Genomic DNA, 16,535 nt, shown 5'->3' on the forward strand with positions numbered 1-16,535 from the left:
ATGGGTATGTTTCTCATGTTGAACATGTGTTAACTTTCAACTGCGTTTTCGGCTTTAAACTTCTCGAGCTCGCAAGTCTGTTGGTAATAACATTACAAGGACATACGTCTGTCCGGCATACGCGGCTTTAAGAATAGGAAAATAGGCAGAATATAACCAGAAATAGATTTTATACGTTGTACTCATGTAAGGAATGTGTGTGTGCGTGTGTGTGTGTGTGTGTGTGTGTGTGTGTGTGTGTGTGATAGAGAGAGAGAGAGAGAGAGAGACAGAGTGTGTGGAAGAGTGTGCATGTATGTATGTACGTATGTATGTGTGTGTGTTGCGTGTTAGTGAATAACTATTTATGAGGTTAATAGGTTAACCTCGACATATTATTAATTCGTGTTATATATGGACAGTGTTATGATGGGATATCTCGTTTCACTTATTTCAAGGAACTAGTGCTGTGTATTTTATGTCAGGCATTAGAAACTCTTAGTGCCCACATATCTCGTGCCATGTGCACGAGCTACAAACGTGTTTCCTGATTATATCAACTCTCCCAAGCCAGGACTGATGTGTTTCACAAATGTATTTCTCTGACACTGATGTTTCAAACTAATTACTCATGTGTCCAAAACACGTGTGGCAATGTCAGTTTGCGACTCATCTGAAACATGAACAACAATATCATGTTCATGGTGTGATCGTATCATTCTGTCCATAGATAGGACTAACTACCATTAGTGCCTCGACAATGCTCTCTAGATTTCCTATCTGGGACAAAGAGACTTCTGGAACGGACCGGTTTCAATATTCAAGCGGCAGTTGCCTCATAAATATGATCCCTAAAGACATCCGTTCCACTTTTTGCAGAGTTGTGTCATACATTTAAAATCTCGAGTATATTGTCCTGTGGCTGTGGATCTATAATGCATGAATACATGATATGTCTCACTATACCGAATGTCCTGGTATCTCGACATTATATATGGTGGATGTTGTTCCACAGTAAGTCAGTTCTACATGTTTTAGAGATATTTACATAATACACACATATCTGTCTTCTGCTGTTTTGCAATAATGCACAGAAAAGGATATATTTTATTTCAATATCCAACTTCCTGAATTGATACATCCTGTATTCGATTTAATAAATCATATTTGATAATATCCTCAATCCTAACAAGTAAACAACTCTATCACACTTCTGCCATTATGTATTTTATTTAAAGTGTTATCTAAAATGTTATCTTTACAACTCAGACTGAGAAGTTAAGGCTTCTGTTGCTTTCCTGTGTCACGAAAATTGGTTGACATATTGGATTACGATATAAGGCTACCTTTGACCTGTTAGATGACAATGGTCTCCACTGAAACAGACACATTTCATACAATGGCCCCGAGTATAAAACGTCATCACATTACCAATGCAGAATCCCATTTCTCATGCAATGGTATGGCTTATAGGACATAAGAAGGTGGGGAAGGTTACCTGTATGGCGCGAAGCAATGTATGAAGCAATATACTGTAGCTAGTATGAGTGTATTTGTTTTTACTGAATTGTTTCACATGTTTAACATGTTGCTGAGCATGAGCTTTATCTAGGTGTGTCTAAGATGACATTTTGAATTATCTATAGTTTGATCCGAGAGGCGTTTCAAAACGAAGCCATATTCTTATCAACGTACAGGTAGGCTGCCCTAAAAGATATATCCAGTAAATAGAGTTTCTAGTGGTGTGGCCGTACTGCATGTCAGTGTGAAGTGGATCTTATATGTAAATATGGATTGACATGTTTCAGTGTGTCGTTGATTGAGTACCAGGACATGCGAACTATAGCTTACCTCGCAATAAGCTTCTACATATGTACAGGTTACAGCTATAATTGACAGGGAAGTTTTAAGACGTCTAGCTCTGATGACAAGCATTCTGCTGGTGCTTTCGTTACACTTCAATAGGCACCTGCTGATGATATATTGAGTTCACTGAAAGACTAAATGCTGTTTGATTGATAACACATATGTCGTCCACATGGGATGAAAGGTATACAAGGAAAAATGTTCTGATTTATTCATTTTTTTGCTGATGAGACGATCAGGGTAGGATAAAAGATGAATACCCATATGGCTGCTTGATAACTTGCAGTAGATCAGCTCCCCCGTTCACCATGACTACCAGTAAATATACCTCTTAGATGTACAATGATGTTCTTAAGGGTTGTGCAAGAAACGTGACATTAAGCTTACACAGCTGCTGAATATAACTACACGTACACTATGCAAGTTAAGCACGGATGGAAGGATCAATCTGTGTACATGACTCCATTACATTGTCCAGACTTCAGACTTCATCATCATGGCATCAGCACGCCTCTGCAGCCTCAGCTTCAATCCAAGTCTCCGGATAATGCTGGTCGTTAATACCAATCTACTCGGCGAGTGTAATGTATAACTTAGATATCTGTGCTCAGTGAGGCTGTAACTTCCTAAAGGAAACAATAGATATATAGATGGTGATTGGTGTCCTGGGAGCGGTTCGAAGAAACACTGCACCTACTAAGCTCGGGAGATTGAAAAGTAAAATGTTGAAAGTGACTTATATTTTCTCGCCTGACGGATTCATCACCATGGCAATCCATCACTTCACTCAACCGATTGACACCACACAACAGTGATGCTTAATTTTCACAAACCAACTGACGAACGTACACCTGTTTTTGCTCTTTTTATTGTTGCTTAATGATTAGTTATTAAGTAAAAATACAAATATTGAAATATGCGACGGTGGCCTTATCCCTTAAGGGGTCTGTAGAATGTATATTCTAGGTTAACGTTTGCATATTCCCTCAAGGGAATGACGAATACGGAACTTTAGACGTTCTTTATTCATCCTGGTGTATGCTTTGTGATCTGAATATAGGGAACGGCGAGTTTAAAGTTCAGCAATTCAATGGTTCCGTTGACAATAATTGTGTTTTCATTTCTGTTGAAGGCAATAATTATGTTTAGGTGGTTATCGTTGCACAGTAATATGCAAGTGTAATGACGAGTGTGGCCAAGAAAAGAAAAGACTCACTGATATTATTACATGACATATGAACATGATATTTTCACATTAATATGCACATAAATATACAAGAAACAGGCACTGTGAACGTCTTATATTTCTTTGAACACTGATTTAATCACACTGGTGCAGAAAGTATTAAAGTGACCATTTGGGAAAAGGCAATAAAAGCGTAATGCTGCAAAATCAAAGTTTCAATTCAATTTGTTTTCTAATGAGTTCCAGTTGATATGAGGAACAATTTCCCAAATGGATTATTTTTTTCCCGTGTCTTGTACGGTGCACTGGACATTAAACCGAAGAGTAATCTTAAACGGGCTGTTAGCATGTAAGATCCATCGAAATAGATGAAAAATGAAGTCTTCATTGAAGATTGTAACACACTGTGACATGATACTGCTTGAAACTTTGCAATACGATGAAAGAATTCACAATCAGTGGTATCCGTGATGTTATCTATCAGGGTAGGCCTGCTTATCGTCGTTTTACTGCAACTCTGTACTTTCTTATCTCTGTATTACTATATAAGGATGCATGGCTTATTATGATCACGTTTTCATTGATACAGGTAAAATCAATTTCATGTGTCATACGCATGACAAATAGATATTTCAAGTATTAACGCTAATAATATTTGACACGATTCAAGAACAGCTTGGTCAATATGCAGGCCTCGCGTTTGAAATGTCTCGTTTTCATCCCTAGTACACTGTCGTCAGGCTCCTAATTGTTCTCGGTTCTCTTGGTTTGGTACCTCCTGATCTTATGGCGCAGATCAGGAGAGGGTCTAGCTTCTCCACCGGGAGCGTATCCCATCCGACACTCTGTGTAATGCAGAAGGCTGCAGTGTTGTGGAGCCTACATATTCTCCGGAAAGTTCTTGGTGGGTTCGACTAGGCAGACTGTGCTCTCTAGCATACTATCTTTGATCTGTAATTCATCATGATACTAATACTATGCGTATTTCTAACGAGCTGGAGTTCATGCAAAAGTGTATGCTCCAAGTCCTGCACATGAAGGTGATTTGAGTGCTACAAGACATATAACATTTGACATAAAACGGTTGAAAACTTTAGTATTTTTTCACGAGAAATGTCAGTCATTAAATAAATAAACTTCCATTAAGACATAAAGATTTTGCACAGTATCTATGTTAAGGTGACGTGTTCTAATATCTTGACTAGTAGTTATGGGGGAGAAGAATCACCAGGATGGATATCAACAGTAATATGATGCTACCGATTGATATTTTTGATTGATATTGAGATGAAAAGTAAGCACGGTTTTAATGTACCTTCATCTTTGTCAAGGTTTTAGTATCAGTGGATTTTGCGTGGGTAATATAGAATAGGTTTTTAGGCTGGTAATGACAAAGGAGGCTACTTGTGAGTCCTAACGAGATTGAGAACACATTAAGAATATCATCTTTCAAAGTAAAAACTAAACACTGGTATGATTTACGTTTTCTTTCAAACCGTACTACTATTTTTGACGTTTGTTATTGTTGTACACCTGTATGAAGATGTGTTTCCTCCCTGACATTTTGGAGGGTATCAAGTTTCTGCTACTAGTGAGTGAGTGAAGTGGGGTTTACGTCGAGCTTAGCAATATACTAGTAATGTCATGGCGCGAGGCACCAAAAATTGTCTTCACTCAATGTACTTATGAAAGTATTCGAACCTGTGTCTTTGAGGTGACGACCGAAAGTCTTAGCCACTGAGACCATCTCACCGCCCCTCTGCTACTAGTAGTATAAAGCGATACCAAACGTAAATGTTTCATGATCGTGTTTCTGAAGTTATATAACTCATACACCTGTAAATGACACCCCTGAGGAGAAAACGGTTATTGCCAACCAGTTTATAGAGCTTACAGTTACATTGTCCATTGTGGCTCTGAAACCAAACAACTCACACACAGTGAAATACAAACTAGTATCTTGACAACTGATTCTTCCAATGGACAGATCTCAGCTGGATCGGTATAAACTTTCAAAGTGACCTGCTTTCTGTCCGGTGTCGTGTGTCGACTTGCAGTGATCGATAAGCTGCATCTGACAAATATGAAGGTTCTACCGTTACTAGGGCTTCTGTTTAGTCTGTGATATGTGCCCACAATGAAAGTCTTCATCATGTATTTGCCGCGACAGAGGTGGATAGACAATGTTCTGCTTGTCCTTTGCTGCAATGAAACTAGTTAATTTGAACTGTACTGTTCAAAACATGCCCTTTCATACATGATGTGAACACATTTTCATCTTAAAATTCGAAATAATTCAATTTGGCTAATGCAGAAGATGAAATGGATAATAAAGGGTGGCATAAAAGGTTGAATGATGGATTACGAAGCATACTTTCGTATGACTGAAATTCTCTCCTTTACGCATGGCCATAGCGAGGACGCAACTTCCTGGTTTAAGAAAAGGCTCTCCGGGAGATTCATATTGATGTTAGTCAATGTAGACATTCTTATTAAGGGCAAAACCATTCCTTTCATCTTTGTGGTTTGCTTTATCAAGTGATCAATGTTCCAATAAAACTGTCCGAGAATCTTCTCTCGTGATGAAAAGTCATGTTGAGGCTATCCCTCATGACAGTAAATTTGCTTTGCGAACATTTCCTATATATCATGCAAACTACATGTATATCGATACATAAACATGATTAGAACAGTTCGGAAATAGATAAAACATCGTTACAGTTTTCAAAATGTATTACATGTTACTGTTGCCGTATGTTCTTGATAGAGTTATAAATTTCACCTTGTACTCGAACCTATTTTCTCCATGGATTTCCATACATTTTCAGCAATACACTGTTTTGAAAAAGAAGTGGTGAGTTTTAGTATTTGGTAATGAGTGACTGTTCTGTAACATGGTGTTAGATTCGTAGGAAATAGAACACAGAGCAGAGCAAATTGCAACGCTATTGGATGCCATGGATATTGGAAAATAAGACAAGGTAACGTTAAACAAATAAGTAATTTAAATTCAGTTTAACGTCATACAAAGACAAGACAGTTTAACGTTATAAAAAGGTAACGGGTTAACGTGATACAAAAGATCACAGGTTAACTTCATACAAGACCAACATAGGTTAACATCATAAAAGAGCAACACAATTTAACGTCATACAAAAATAACAATATAACGTCAATCACGAGCAACACAGTTTCACACCGTACAAAGGTACTACAGTATAACGTCATACAACAGCAACACGTGTTAACGTCATACCAACATAACACTGTATAAACGTCATACAAGAGCACCACAGTTTAACGTCTTGCAGTAACAATATAACGCCATGCGAGGGTAACACGTCGAACAATAGAAATGTAACGTCATACAAAGGCAACCAACACAGATTCAGGTTGTACAACAGAAATACATGTATAACGGCATACAAAGGCAACACAGTTTAACGTCGTACAACAGTAATATAATATAACGTCGTGGAAACGCAACAAAAGTAACGCATTGTTTCATGACATCTCACAGGGTAATTGCCCAAGGTCTTACACAGGTATCACACTATAGTAATCCAGCTAGCGCCTGGCAAAGGAAACACAGTGTGTTGTATGCAAAGTTAAGGCAGTTTGATGTTACATGGAAAGGCGTTCAATGTCGTGATTTGTTAGGTCGTGCAGTGTGTAAGATATTCGCATCAGTGTGGCCACACTTAACGTAGACCGTGCAAAACGTTAAAGGCATGTTGCACGTACACATTTACATACATGTTTATAACAGACACGATACAGATCGTACTACTGCACAGTATCAAGCTGTGTTCCCATAGAATCACGTTACATATTGTAGCCTTTTTTCCACGTTAACTGTTCAACGTAATACCGTGTTATTTTGTGTGAGATGTTACACCTGTAGAATGTTAACTTTCTGTCGTACATTGGTACATTGCATTCTTTTGTTCATGTACCATGTTCATCTCACGGCCGATGCAGATAGATCAAGATAAAAATCTGTGGATACCCGAGCTGGAATACATGACATCGTTCACGAATCAATGTAGTTCTTTTTCGAATTCTCGCCTCAAAAGAAGCTGTTTCTGCAGCAACAATATGGCCGCTCAATACACGTCTCTTGATCCCTGGAGCTATCACTCGATCTGGCCTGTGGCAGCATGTTCTTTGTGTGCAAACATGATGAATTACTCAAGTACACACACGTGACTCTAATAATGAGATACTGAAGATCGGTAGCTATTAAGCATGGCACAAGTTCCGTTCTTTGATAAAATAATTTGAGTTCTGTAATCACGTTCAGCTTTTCACCTGAAAGTGAAAATTCTTTTTCACAACCATCATTTTTATATTGCTGAAACGATTACTCTATTACGTAGTAGGAGTCACTAATGCAGACATTATCAATGCATCTGCGAATATAGCTTATAGTAATGGAAGCGACAGAGCATTGGCCTATTGCATGTATTATCACGTATACACCCCCGCATACTTGACAACTGCCTCTGACAAAGGGTACCAGGAAGAAAGGAATTTTCAAGTGTTTCGCATCATTTATTTCTGATGGTTATGTAAATGATATGGAATATGAGAGTACCTCTATCGAAATATCAGATGACATACCAAATTGCAAACACTCTTTGTTTCAGACCTTACTTGAATTTTAGAGGTTTGGTCTAACCGACCATATGTTAAATCTGGGATTACACCTTTTGTGTAAAACACAGAATCAATGCCTTCTTTGGGCTATGTTCAAAATGTGTAATTTCAACTATAACATACGCTACATTTCACCACTTACTGAATGACATTGAGTAATCAAGGTTTTTGTCGCTTGCATTCATCTGAACATCTTACGAGACTCTATAAATGAGTGAACACTTTCAGGGGCACAATGGGATCGTGGTAGAAGGCACAGAGCTTGCAACATAAGACAAGACAATCTGTTATCGTGTTTCACATCACTTGATTTGGCTCATATACTTTTACGCCTGGAGTCGTAGGAAAGAAGCATTAATCCTCGATCAATCTTCTTGAGTTGGCAGAACTTCTGCTAGTTTAACTGACACCGTATGTGTAGAGGTCTGAGCCAGGCAACGAGGCTCTACTTTGTAACATGTCTTAAAACAATTAATTTCAATGAAAACCCTGACATGAAAGATTATTTCTTCTTCGACGATAATTCTGCAGCAATTTATTGGTGAAATACTCCACAGAGACGAAAGAATGTTGCTGTCACGAAAGGGCGAACGTGAGGCGGAACTGCGAACAATGATTGTGCCTCCCAAGGTAGTGAGTGCTTTTCTCCATTAGGCTGATTTATCTTCCTGATATCAACACCGCAATATATGACACTAATACTAAAGGGGAGTGTTTCTATGTGATAAATGACGCCAAAACTGATTACGAGGGTCAATTTGTTTGTTCCGATAATTACAGATCATGGCAAGCGGCTGTCTTTTTCTGCCACAACTAGGCATAGCCTAGAATTCCCAAGATAGCGAGTGCTTCTATCCATCTGACACTTTCATCTTACTGACATCAACGCCGCGAAATATGAAAATCCCTAAGTGATACAGGTGTTGTAAATGATTTCGTTGGTAGATTCATTTGTGTTGAAAACTCAAAATCCATTCCAGCGATTAACTGCATTTCTCTCGCAACTAAGGACACTAAGCCGGTCAATTATAAATGATATGTAGACCTTGTATGAAATTCGAACTGATTAATGCCTAAAGAGAGGAATGTGGAATATTGTGGAATATTCATCTTATTCTGGCAGTATCAGGAACGGCAGCTAACTCACGTGAACGTGAATTCTAGCTTAATAGAAGAAAACATCATGTAGTCAGATATAAAAGACATCATTAGGTCTGACATAACGGAGTCAGATATAAACAATGCATATGGTGTACTTTAATAATGTCGTTTATCGATGTCATTAGAACTGTAAGATACATACAATTAGGCGGGTTATATCAAAGATAAATTATACAGACATCATAAGCCCTGCATAACGAAGTGGATGTGATTTAGTGGCTATAATGAAGTCCTATATAATGGATGTGGAATAACGAGGTGAGATATAATTTCATGGATGTAATGACGTTCTATATAATGGGTGAGGTATAAAAAAGTGAGATATAGTGTAGTAGATATAACGACGTCCTATAATGGTGAGGTTATAACCAGGTAAGATATAATATCATGAATGTAACGACATCCTGTATTCTGGATGGGGTATAACAGAGTGAAATATGATGTAGAGGGTGTAACTACGGCCGTTCATCCCCGTTCATCTCAAAGCTAATATAGGAAAAATTAACACTGTAAGTAAAATCTCTGGAGTCAAATTTGGATGTTTGTTATCATCAATATGTGAACGGCGAATCGTGAATCAAGTTGTCAAAATTATATCTTTCCCAACCCGTTGCTTAAATTTGGAATACAATCTCCTCCCCTCAGGGAACACAATCTCCTCCCCTCAGGGAACACAATCTCCTCCCTTCAGGGAATACAATCTCATCCCCTCAGGGAACACAATCTCCTCCCCTCAGGGAACACAATCTCCTCCCTTCAGGGAATACAATTTCTTTTCTTAAGGCCGCCGCTACAAAGTTCCAAGTGTGAAAATTACATAGTCCATTCCAAGTACCATTTTTCTTTAAAACAAATATGAGGATGTGTAAATCAATGAAATTATGTAAATACATTAGGTATAAATTGTATTTCTCTGATGTGTCAGTAGCTCTGGTGATGTAACACAAGTTTCTGAAAAGGCAGTAAAGTATATTTTATTCTATTCTGTTCTAAAGAGATAATAGAAGCCAAATGTTAAGAATCGTCGGCTATCGCATCATCCAGCATCCTTTACCAGGAATGGATGATAATATTGACGTCAGCAACGTCCTTGGGACATTTGTGTTGGTTTGGCAAAAATGTGTCCTTCCCGAGAGACAAGATCCGTGTTTCATTCACTGTTCTCTAGTACTACACCTTATATCATGTAGGGAGTAATCATTATATCTCTCGTCACACGAATGATATAGCGCCTAAAGGTTCTATATTGCAAACTATAAATTCCACATGCCCTTATAAAAGACACGCACTAGTGTATCTAAATATTTGAAAAGAAAGTGCGATAATTTAAAAGTCACATTCACCTATAATTCTAATCCTATAACAACCAACAATGGGTGTTTTTGTCATATATCCCCTTTCTGATTACAGTCCCTACTGGCAATATTCCAAGAAACCTTATATCACAATTGTAAAAATCAAATTAAATCTATCTGCCCACGTTTTATGCTCTCATATTTAAAACCGAGTACCATAGATATTGAGAATTCAGGCCTCATTATATATTGTTTCTACTTGATGGCTATTCTTTACACGATGTTATGTTTGAATGTTTTCGTTGGTGAATCATCAAGTATTTGCATTGTAAGCACATTCATGGACGTCATTAAGTTGATGGCTTAGTGTCGGATATCACATCTGAGAATTGCTTTAGATAAAACATTTTGATTGTATTTTCACCTGTTAAAATTCTATTGTTATGTGCAGTTATATGACGAGACTGTAAATAGTTAACTTTGCAAATCCTTTGTATAAACTTCTGGTGACTTAACATGTAACTGAATCTATGGAATCTATCACAGTTGTGATATATACAGCTTGTATTGCACGTCTTTACGAATGCAAAGATTGCTCTAGAAAACCGTGAACATTGTACATATCGCCCCATTTGTAAAATATGTCGCGCAGCTTTCGTGTAAAGATATCGGTAATTATATCTGGGATATGTACGCGGCACTCTATTTACATACTACTGAACATAATTAATTGCATTTGATGCCCTTGGCCCGTTGGCAATACCATACAGGAGGTATAAAGAATTTGTTGAAGGAACATTTGGCTCCTACACTGTGGTGTATAACGTACATGGCATCCAGACATACTGACCATAATTATTGTGTTGAATCCTCGCAGAATTACGGTCATATCGCTGCAGGATTTCGGATAGTATAAAAAGACTTTTGCAATGCTTTCCTCTTCTTTTTCAACGTAGGAAGTTGTTGCTATCGCGAACCGCGGACAATATCGCTCGACGGCTGAAACAGAAAGTCGTACAGATAATAGTCCCGTCGTTAAAATGCATTGTGTATATGAAGTGAGTAAATGAGTTTGGGTTTTGGCAAAATTCCAGCGATATCGCGGCAGGCTACACCAGATATGGGCTTCGCACATTGTACCCATGTGGAGAATGGAACCTGGATCTTAAGCGTGACAAGCGAACGCCTTAACCAACAGGCTACCCCATCGCTCCCACTGTGTATAAAGACTCATTTCGTATGGTTTATGACTTCGGTTTCCTGTAGCTATGGATGGGCGTTTTTGATCATTAGTACAACCGTCCAATGTCCAGTTTGCTATATGCTTTAGTGATTGTTCAGCAGCTAAAGCCTTTGGTGTCCTCATTTCACAATATTTGAGGTGCAGACGAAGTCGTTTCCCATATGCGTAGATGGATGTTATTCGTGTTGATCACTGATTGTTTGGTCCAGACTGGATAATGTATAGTCCACCGCCATATATCTGGAACACTGCTGAGTGCAACGTTAAGGAAACTTACCAGCATGTCATCAGTAATGCTTTCAGAAGGTCAAATGGATAGGCGCGTAGCAAGCCATTTTTTCGTGTAACCCGATAGGTTGGAAAGCTTTATATTTGGATAGTATTTAGAGTTTGCCCAACATATAGAGCAACAATTATGTATATGCCCGCTTTTTATCATGGTAGCTGCACCTCTGATGGAGTATTATGGAAACAAATTACATATTAGATGATCCACTGACATAAGTCCGATACAATACTTAATCTGACTTGTGCGTTTCTTCACATGAATGATTGACCAGCTTTTACATGTGTTTGTGACATGATTTAAGCGGAGATTTATTCGGATGACGAATAGGATTTTGACCCAGTTATGACCAGTATTAATGCAGTACCTTTACAAAACATCAATTTAACCATGACTGACGCCCACTATCCACCCGTTTGTTTCTGTGTGGCTTGCGCAATGATAAATTAGGTATTACACGAACCATTAGTTTTTAATGACTGTTATTTTCATCACGCATGCCTGTGTCGTGTACAATTATATCTCGTCTACTTGATGTCCTCGGTGGGGCTGTCACATCTACATCAAGAAGTCGTTAGTTCCAATTAAGAATCATCATAAATGATCACTAGACAAATATCGACTCTGTTAGCGTTGAGATGCACAATCACAAGCTCCAAGCAATATGCATAGCTATTTTGCGAAAAATACAAGAAATTAAAACACCTTGTCATTTAGAAACAGGTCATATGTAACCCTGAGACGGTGGGTGCGAATACTAGATGGGATTCAAAACAGTACTAGGATCTGTATTTTACAGATGTGTAATCCAAAATATTACAGATGTTATATACCAGATGGTTTTGTCCAGTGTGTATGTATTTGACACATTTATCACAGTAGTGATTGGTATCACGTTTTGCAGTGTTTCGATCTATGATTATATTACCCAGATGGAACGTTTCACAGTTCCTCTCTGTCACCTTCATCAAGTGCAAATTTTTGAAATGCACATTAATATATATTTCTTTTATGTTTCCAGGGAAATGCGTTGGAAAATGGGCGATACATTCATGTTTTGGCGGTGAGTACTCACGTATTACATGTTTAAGATCAAACGTATTAAGCATATTAACACATATCTACTTGTAAAGGAGACTGATTATTATGGTGGGGCAGTAAGACAAGGCTATATAATCACACTTGTCTTTTATCGCCACAGTCCGCAGGATTCAGGACGAGTGTTTGATCCCATAAAAATCGTATTTTATTTTTAAAATGCAACACATAACATATTATCCGTAAACCTTACAGAAACTAAGTATCTAGTTGGGTGTACGAAAACGTTTTGGACAGATTTTGTGCGAAAACGTTGTCATCCAGATACCTTAATGTTGCCATCTTGAGCTGCTCAGCTCTTGCTTCTAATAGGGTTGATTGATACTGTCTTAGCCTCTAACAGTAACCTTTCCTATGTTGATGATGTCGTAAAGGTGTGTCTAGAAAGACCTTCCGTGCGATGATCAAGAAATCAGATTAGGACATGTAGAAAAACAGCTTAATGCCCATACGCAATCCATTAGGTTGTGATCCCAAAGTTGGATATAGAATCCTTTTTAACTCCAAGAGATGAATACAGATTGTATGTCATGAGGTTCACCATGTCAAGAAATGCCTGTCACGTCAGCCATACTAGACACGATCCAAAAACGCACCGATGTGGCGATGCCCGATATGCCTCGCGTCATATTCGTGATAGTTCAAGAGGCATTTACCAGATAGTACGTTTTTTGAGAAAAGTTGGTATCAGCTTGTTGAGTCCCAAAGATTCACCCATCTGATCATGAAATGTCTCGTAATAATTAGCTTTGTTTGAAACTGGTCCAGAAAGGTTTTTGCAACGATTTGTGACTATGGCTGATTGTCAAACACCGTCAAACAGCAACCAGTCAAACAATACAATAAAAGCATTAAACAATAGCAAAAAAGACTATCACATCAGCACCTGGAAATGTTATGGCATCTCGTTTTCTTGGAGGCCGTGGGTGTACTCCCTGTGTACTGTCTTTCAAGAACAGACAATACACTAAAATGTGTGCCGCACATTTGAGACAACTACAGGACCAAGATTTTCCATTAGAACACTGCGCAGATCAGTTACACTCCTGGCTACAATCAGCACCTGACCCAGCTTCAGTCAGTTCCCGAAACAGGAAGAGATATCGCCAGACGAAACCCGTTTCGAAGCGAATGTTATATCAGTTGTGGAGAACGTTGTGAACATCCACACGATAAGGACTTCCGCGAAATAACACCGTTGACAAAGTCTATGAAGTAAGTGTGGAAGGGGATTATTTGAAAAAGATATAAATTTATTGTCTCTCGTTCCTGTCTGCCTATATATGTCTCAGAACGTACCAATAAGCCCACGTACGAACGTATTTAGACAATGCATGCCCAAGGACAAATAAACTTATAAACAGATCATTTCATGTTTGAATACAACAAGTATGTGATGGAGTCTGACGTCTGAACTGACAAAGAGTTTGATAAATCAATGTATCCCGATCAAATAACAGAGTCCTGTCACGTCCAGAGTGCGGTGATAGAGTGGCGTGATGATGATTGTCAGTGTCGCCTCTGATTGACGGTTTCTAGGCCAATTGCTTGACGCCAATTACATGCAAGCCCTGGCCCTTAAAGGCGTTAGTTAGCATGATTGAAATAGTGTTGTCCTACTACTAATCTCATGTCATCAGAGTTCGATACAAGATAGAAGGTACGACTAACGATTTAGGAACTATAAGATTTCAGTTTTAGATTTGATAAGGAAGGCATAGCTGTACAGGATTAAAGATGTCCTGACGCATCTTTCATTTCCCTTAACTAGTATTACTCTTGTCTGATGTCGGATTATGCTCCATTTAGAGGATTTACTTTACAAAAAGTTACATTAATGATGAATAGCATTGATATTATGTTTTGGAGAGATGCCGGGGGAAAGATATCGACACACCTTTTATACGAAAGCCAAAAAAATGAAGCTGAGGAGAGTTCCTTGCTCGATGCCGACGGGATCGTGTGCATGCGTTTACGAATTAAAATCAGATTGTGATGACACCGAGACGTCGCGAACAGGTTAACGTATTCTGCCGTGTCGGTACACACGTCGTCAAATCAAATATGTTTCTTTACAAACATAGAAACATTGGTATGGTACAAGATAGCGAACTGAATATTAAATCTGAGCTTACACAAAAGAACCACTAAACCTGAAATCGTCTCGACTAACCCAATAAATATCATATATACCATTTTGAACTTTGTCTTCAAAATAATTTAACATTTTTAATGATATATATAACATACACTGTAGGTCACTGCATTTCTAAAAGCTAAGTACGTTTATATATTTAAATAAATGTTAATTAGAGACGTCAGTGTAAACTTTTATTTAACTAAGCATGAATCACAAAATAGCTCTATTTTTAGATTTTTAGCTCACATGTTTAGATTCTTCCCAGAAATCGTTCATTTGTTAATTATATACAAAGATAGCGTAATCCTTCCCGCTCGTTACACCCGCGATGCACCCGTGTCTCTATGAAATCTGTCTGAAACACTGAAACACTGGTAATACTTATCATGACAAAAAACATTCTCTATGTTTTTTGTTGAGTTTCCCTTCTGAAAAAAACGTAGGAACCATAACATGTCACAACGTTTGCGAAGTAAGATGCTTATATGAAAAACCTATTGCCTGTAAATAAATATTTGATTCCATCAGCAACTTCCTGATCAAAGGTAGCTTCAAAGTTGCTGTCGGGCTCATCACAATAAAAGATTCTAAATTGTCACGATAGAGTATCAATTTTGTCGGAGTGAAAACGTTGATGTGTATTCGTGTTTCACAGATCCTTACGTAAATATCAAAGCATGAACATACTGGTACTGTGGTACTTCCTTGGGATTATTTGCAAGAACATCCACCAAAAGTCTCGACGTTAATGTAACGTCCCATGGCAATAATACACAGTCATTCTGACACCAGTAATATGTTCCCACGACCTTTCAGTCACCAACTTAGTCTGAACACACGATTGCCCTAGTAAATGAAGTATGTTGAACTCACGGGTTCCCTGGAGAGGCTTGTACATTGTCAGCAAGAACATTCAGACAATAGAACTTCAGTGAATGCCCTGTTGAAGCTATTTCCTGAATTACCATCGGAATAGCTCCGACAGTCCTTAACGATATGTGAATTAGTCCATCTTGTAGCATACATAATCATATGGACCTTTTAACTTCTTCAATGAGGCAAAACTGTGTCTTTCTATCTTTCTAGTTTTCAATATTCTCCCCAGATCACAAATTCACACCGTTTTGCAATATCAGCTACTGACATGATCTTTCCTGTTAAATGGATTTTGGAAAACGAAATAAAACTAAATGATCACAGTGCACATTTTGTTCCACAAAGATGAGTTATCAGCTGCAGTTTCCAACATAACGATGTAAATATAGTATAGAGCATATCAACACTGTAAATAAAGTGTCACGTATGATCAACGATGTACATAAAGTGTCACGTATAATGAACGATGAAAATATAATATTATGTATAATGAACGATGTAAACAAAGTATAAAGTATAATGAACGATGTAAATAAGTATCAAGTATGATCAACGATGTAAATAAAGTGTCACGTATCATCAACGATGTAAATAAAGCATCAAGTGTAATCAACGATGTAAACAAATGTCACGCATGACGCATAATGAGCCTATGAGTGAGTCAATGCAGATGCTGTAAGCAGTTATGTAAGGATGAATCTCGGGGCTTTTTCTTGTCGGACGTCAGAAAGGTGAGGTGAAATGGG

General features: G+C 38.1%; 1 protein-coding gene across 1 annotated transcript in view; it reads left to right on the plus strand.

The window, feature by feature from the left end:
• LOC137287655 (uncharacterized) overlaps positions 1 to 16,535 on the plus strand; it is a 57,651-nt gene that overhangs the window by 15,406 nt on the left and 25,710 nt on the right. The window contains exon 2 of the mRNA XM_067820035.1: positions 12,697 to 12,738. Within this exon, the coding sequence (XP_067676136.1) occupies positions 12,697 to 12,738 (42 nt within the window). The remainder of the gene's footprint in view (positions 1 to 12,696; positions 12,739 to 16,535) is intronic.

The sequence above is a fragment of the Haliotis asinina genome, chromosome 6 (assembly GCF_037392515.1).
Source record: "Haliotis asinina isolate JCU_RB_2024 chromosome 6, JCU_Hal_asi_v2, whole genome shotgun sequence".
NCBI lineage: Eukaryota > Metazoa > Mollusca > Gastropoda > Lepetellida > Haliotidae > Haliotis > Haliotis asinina.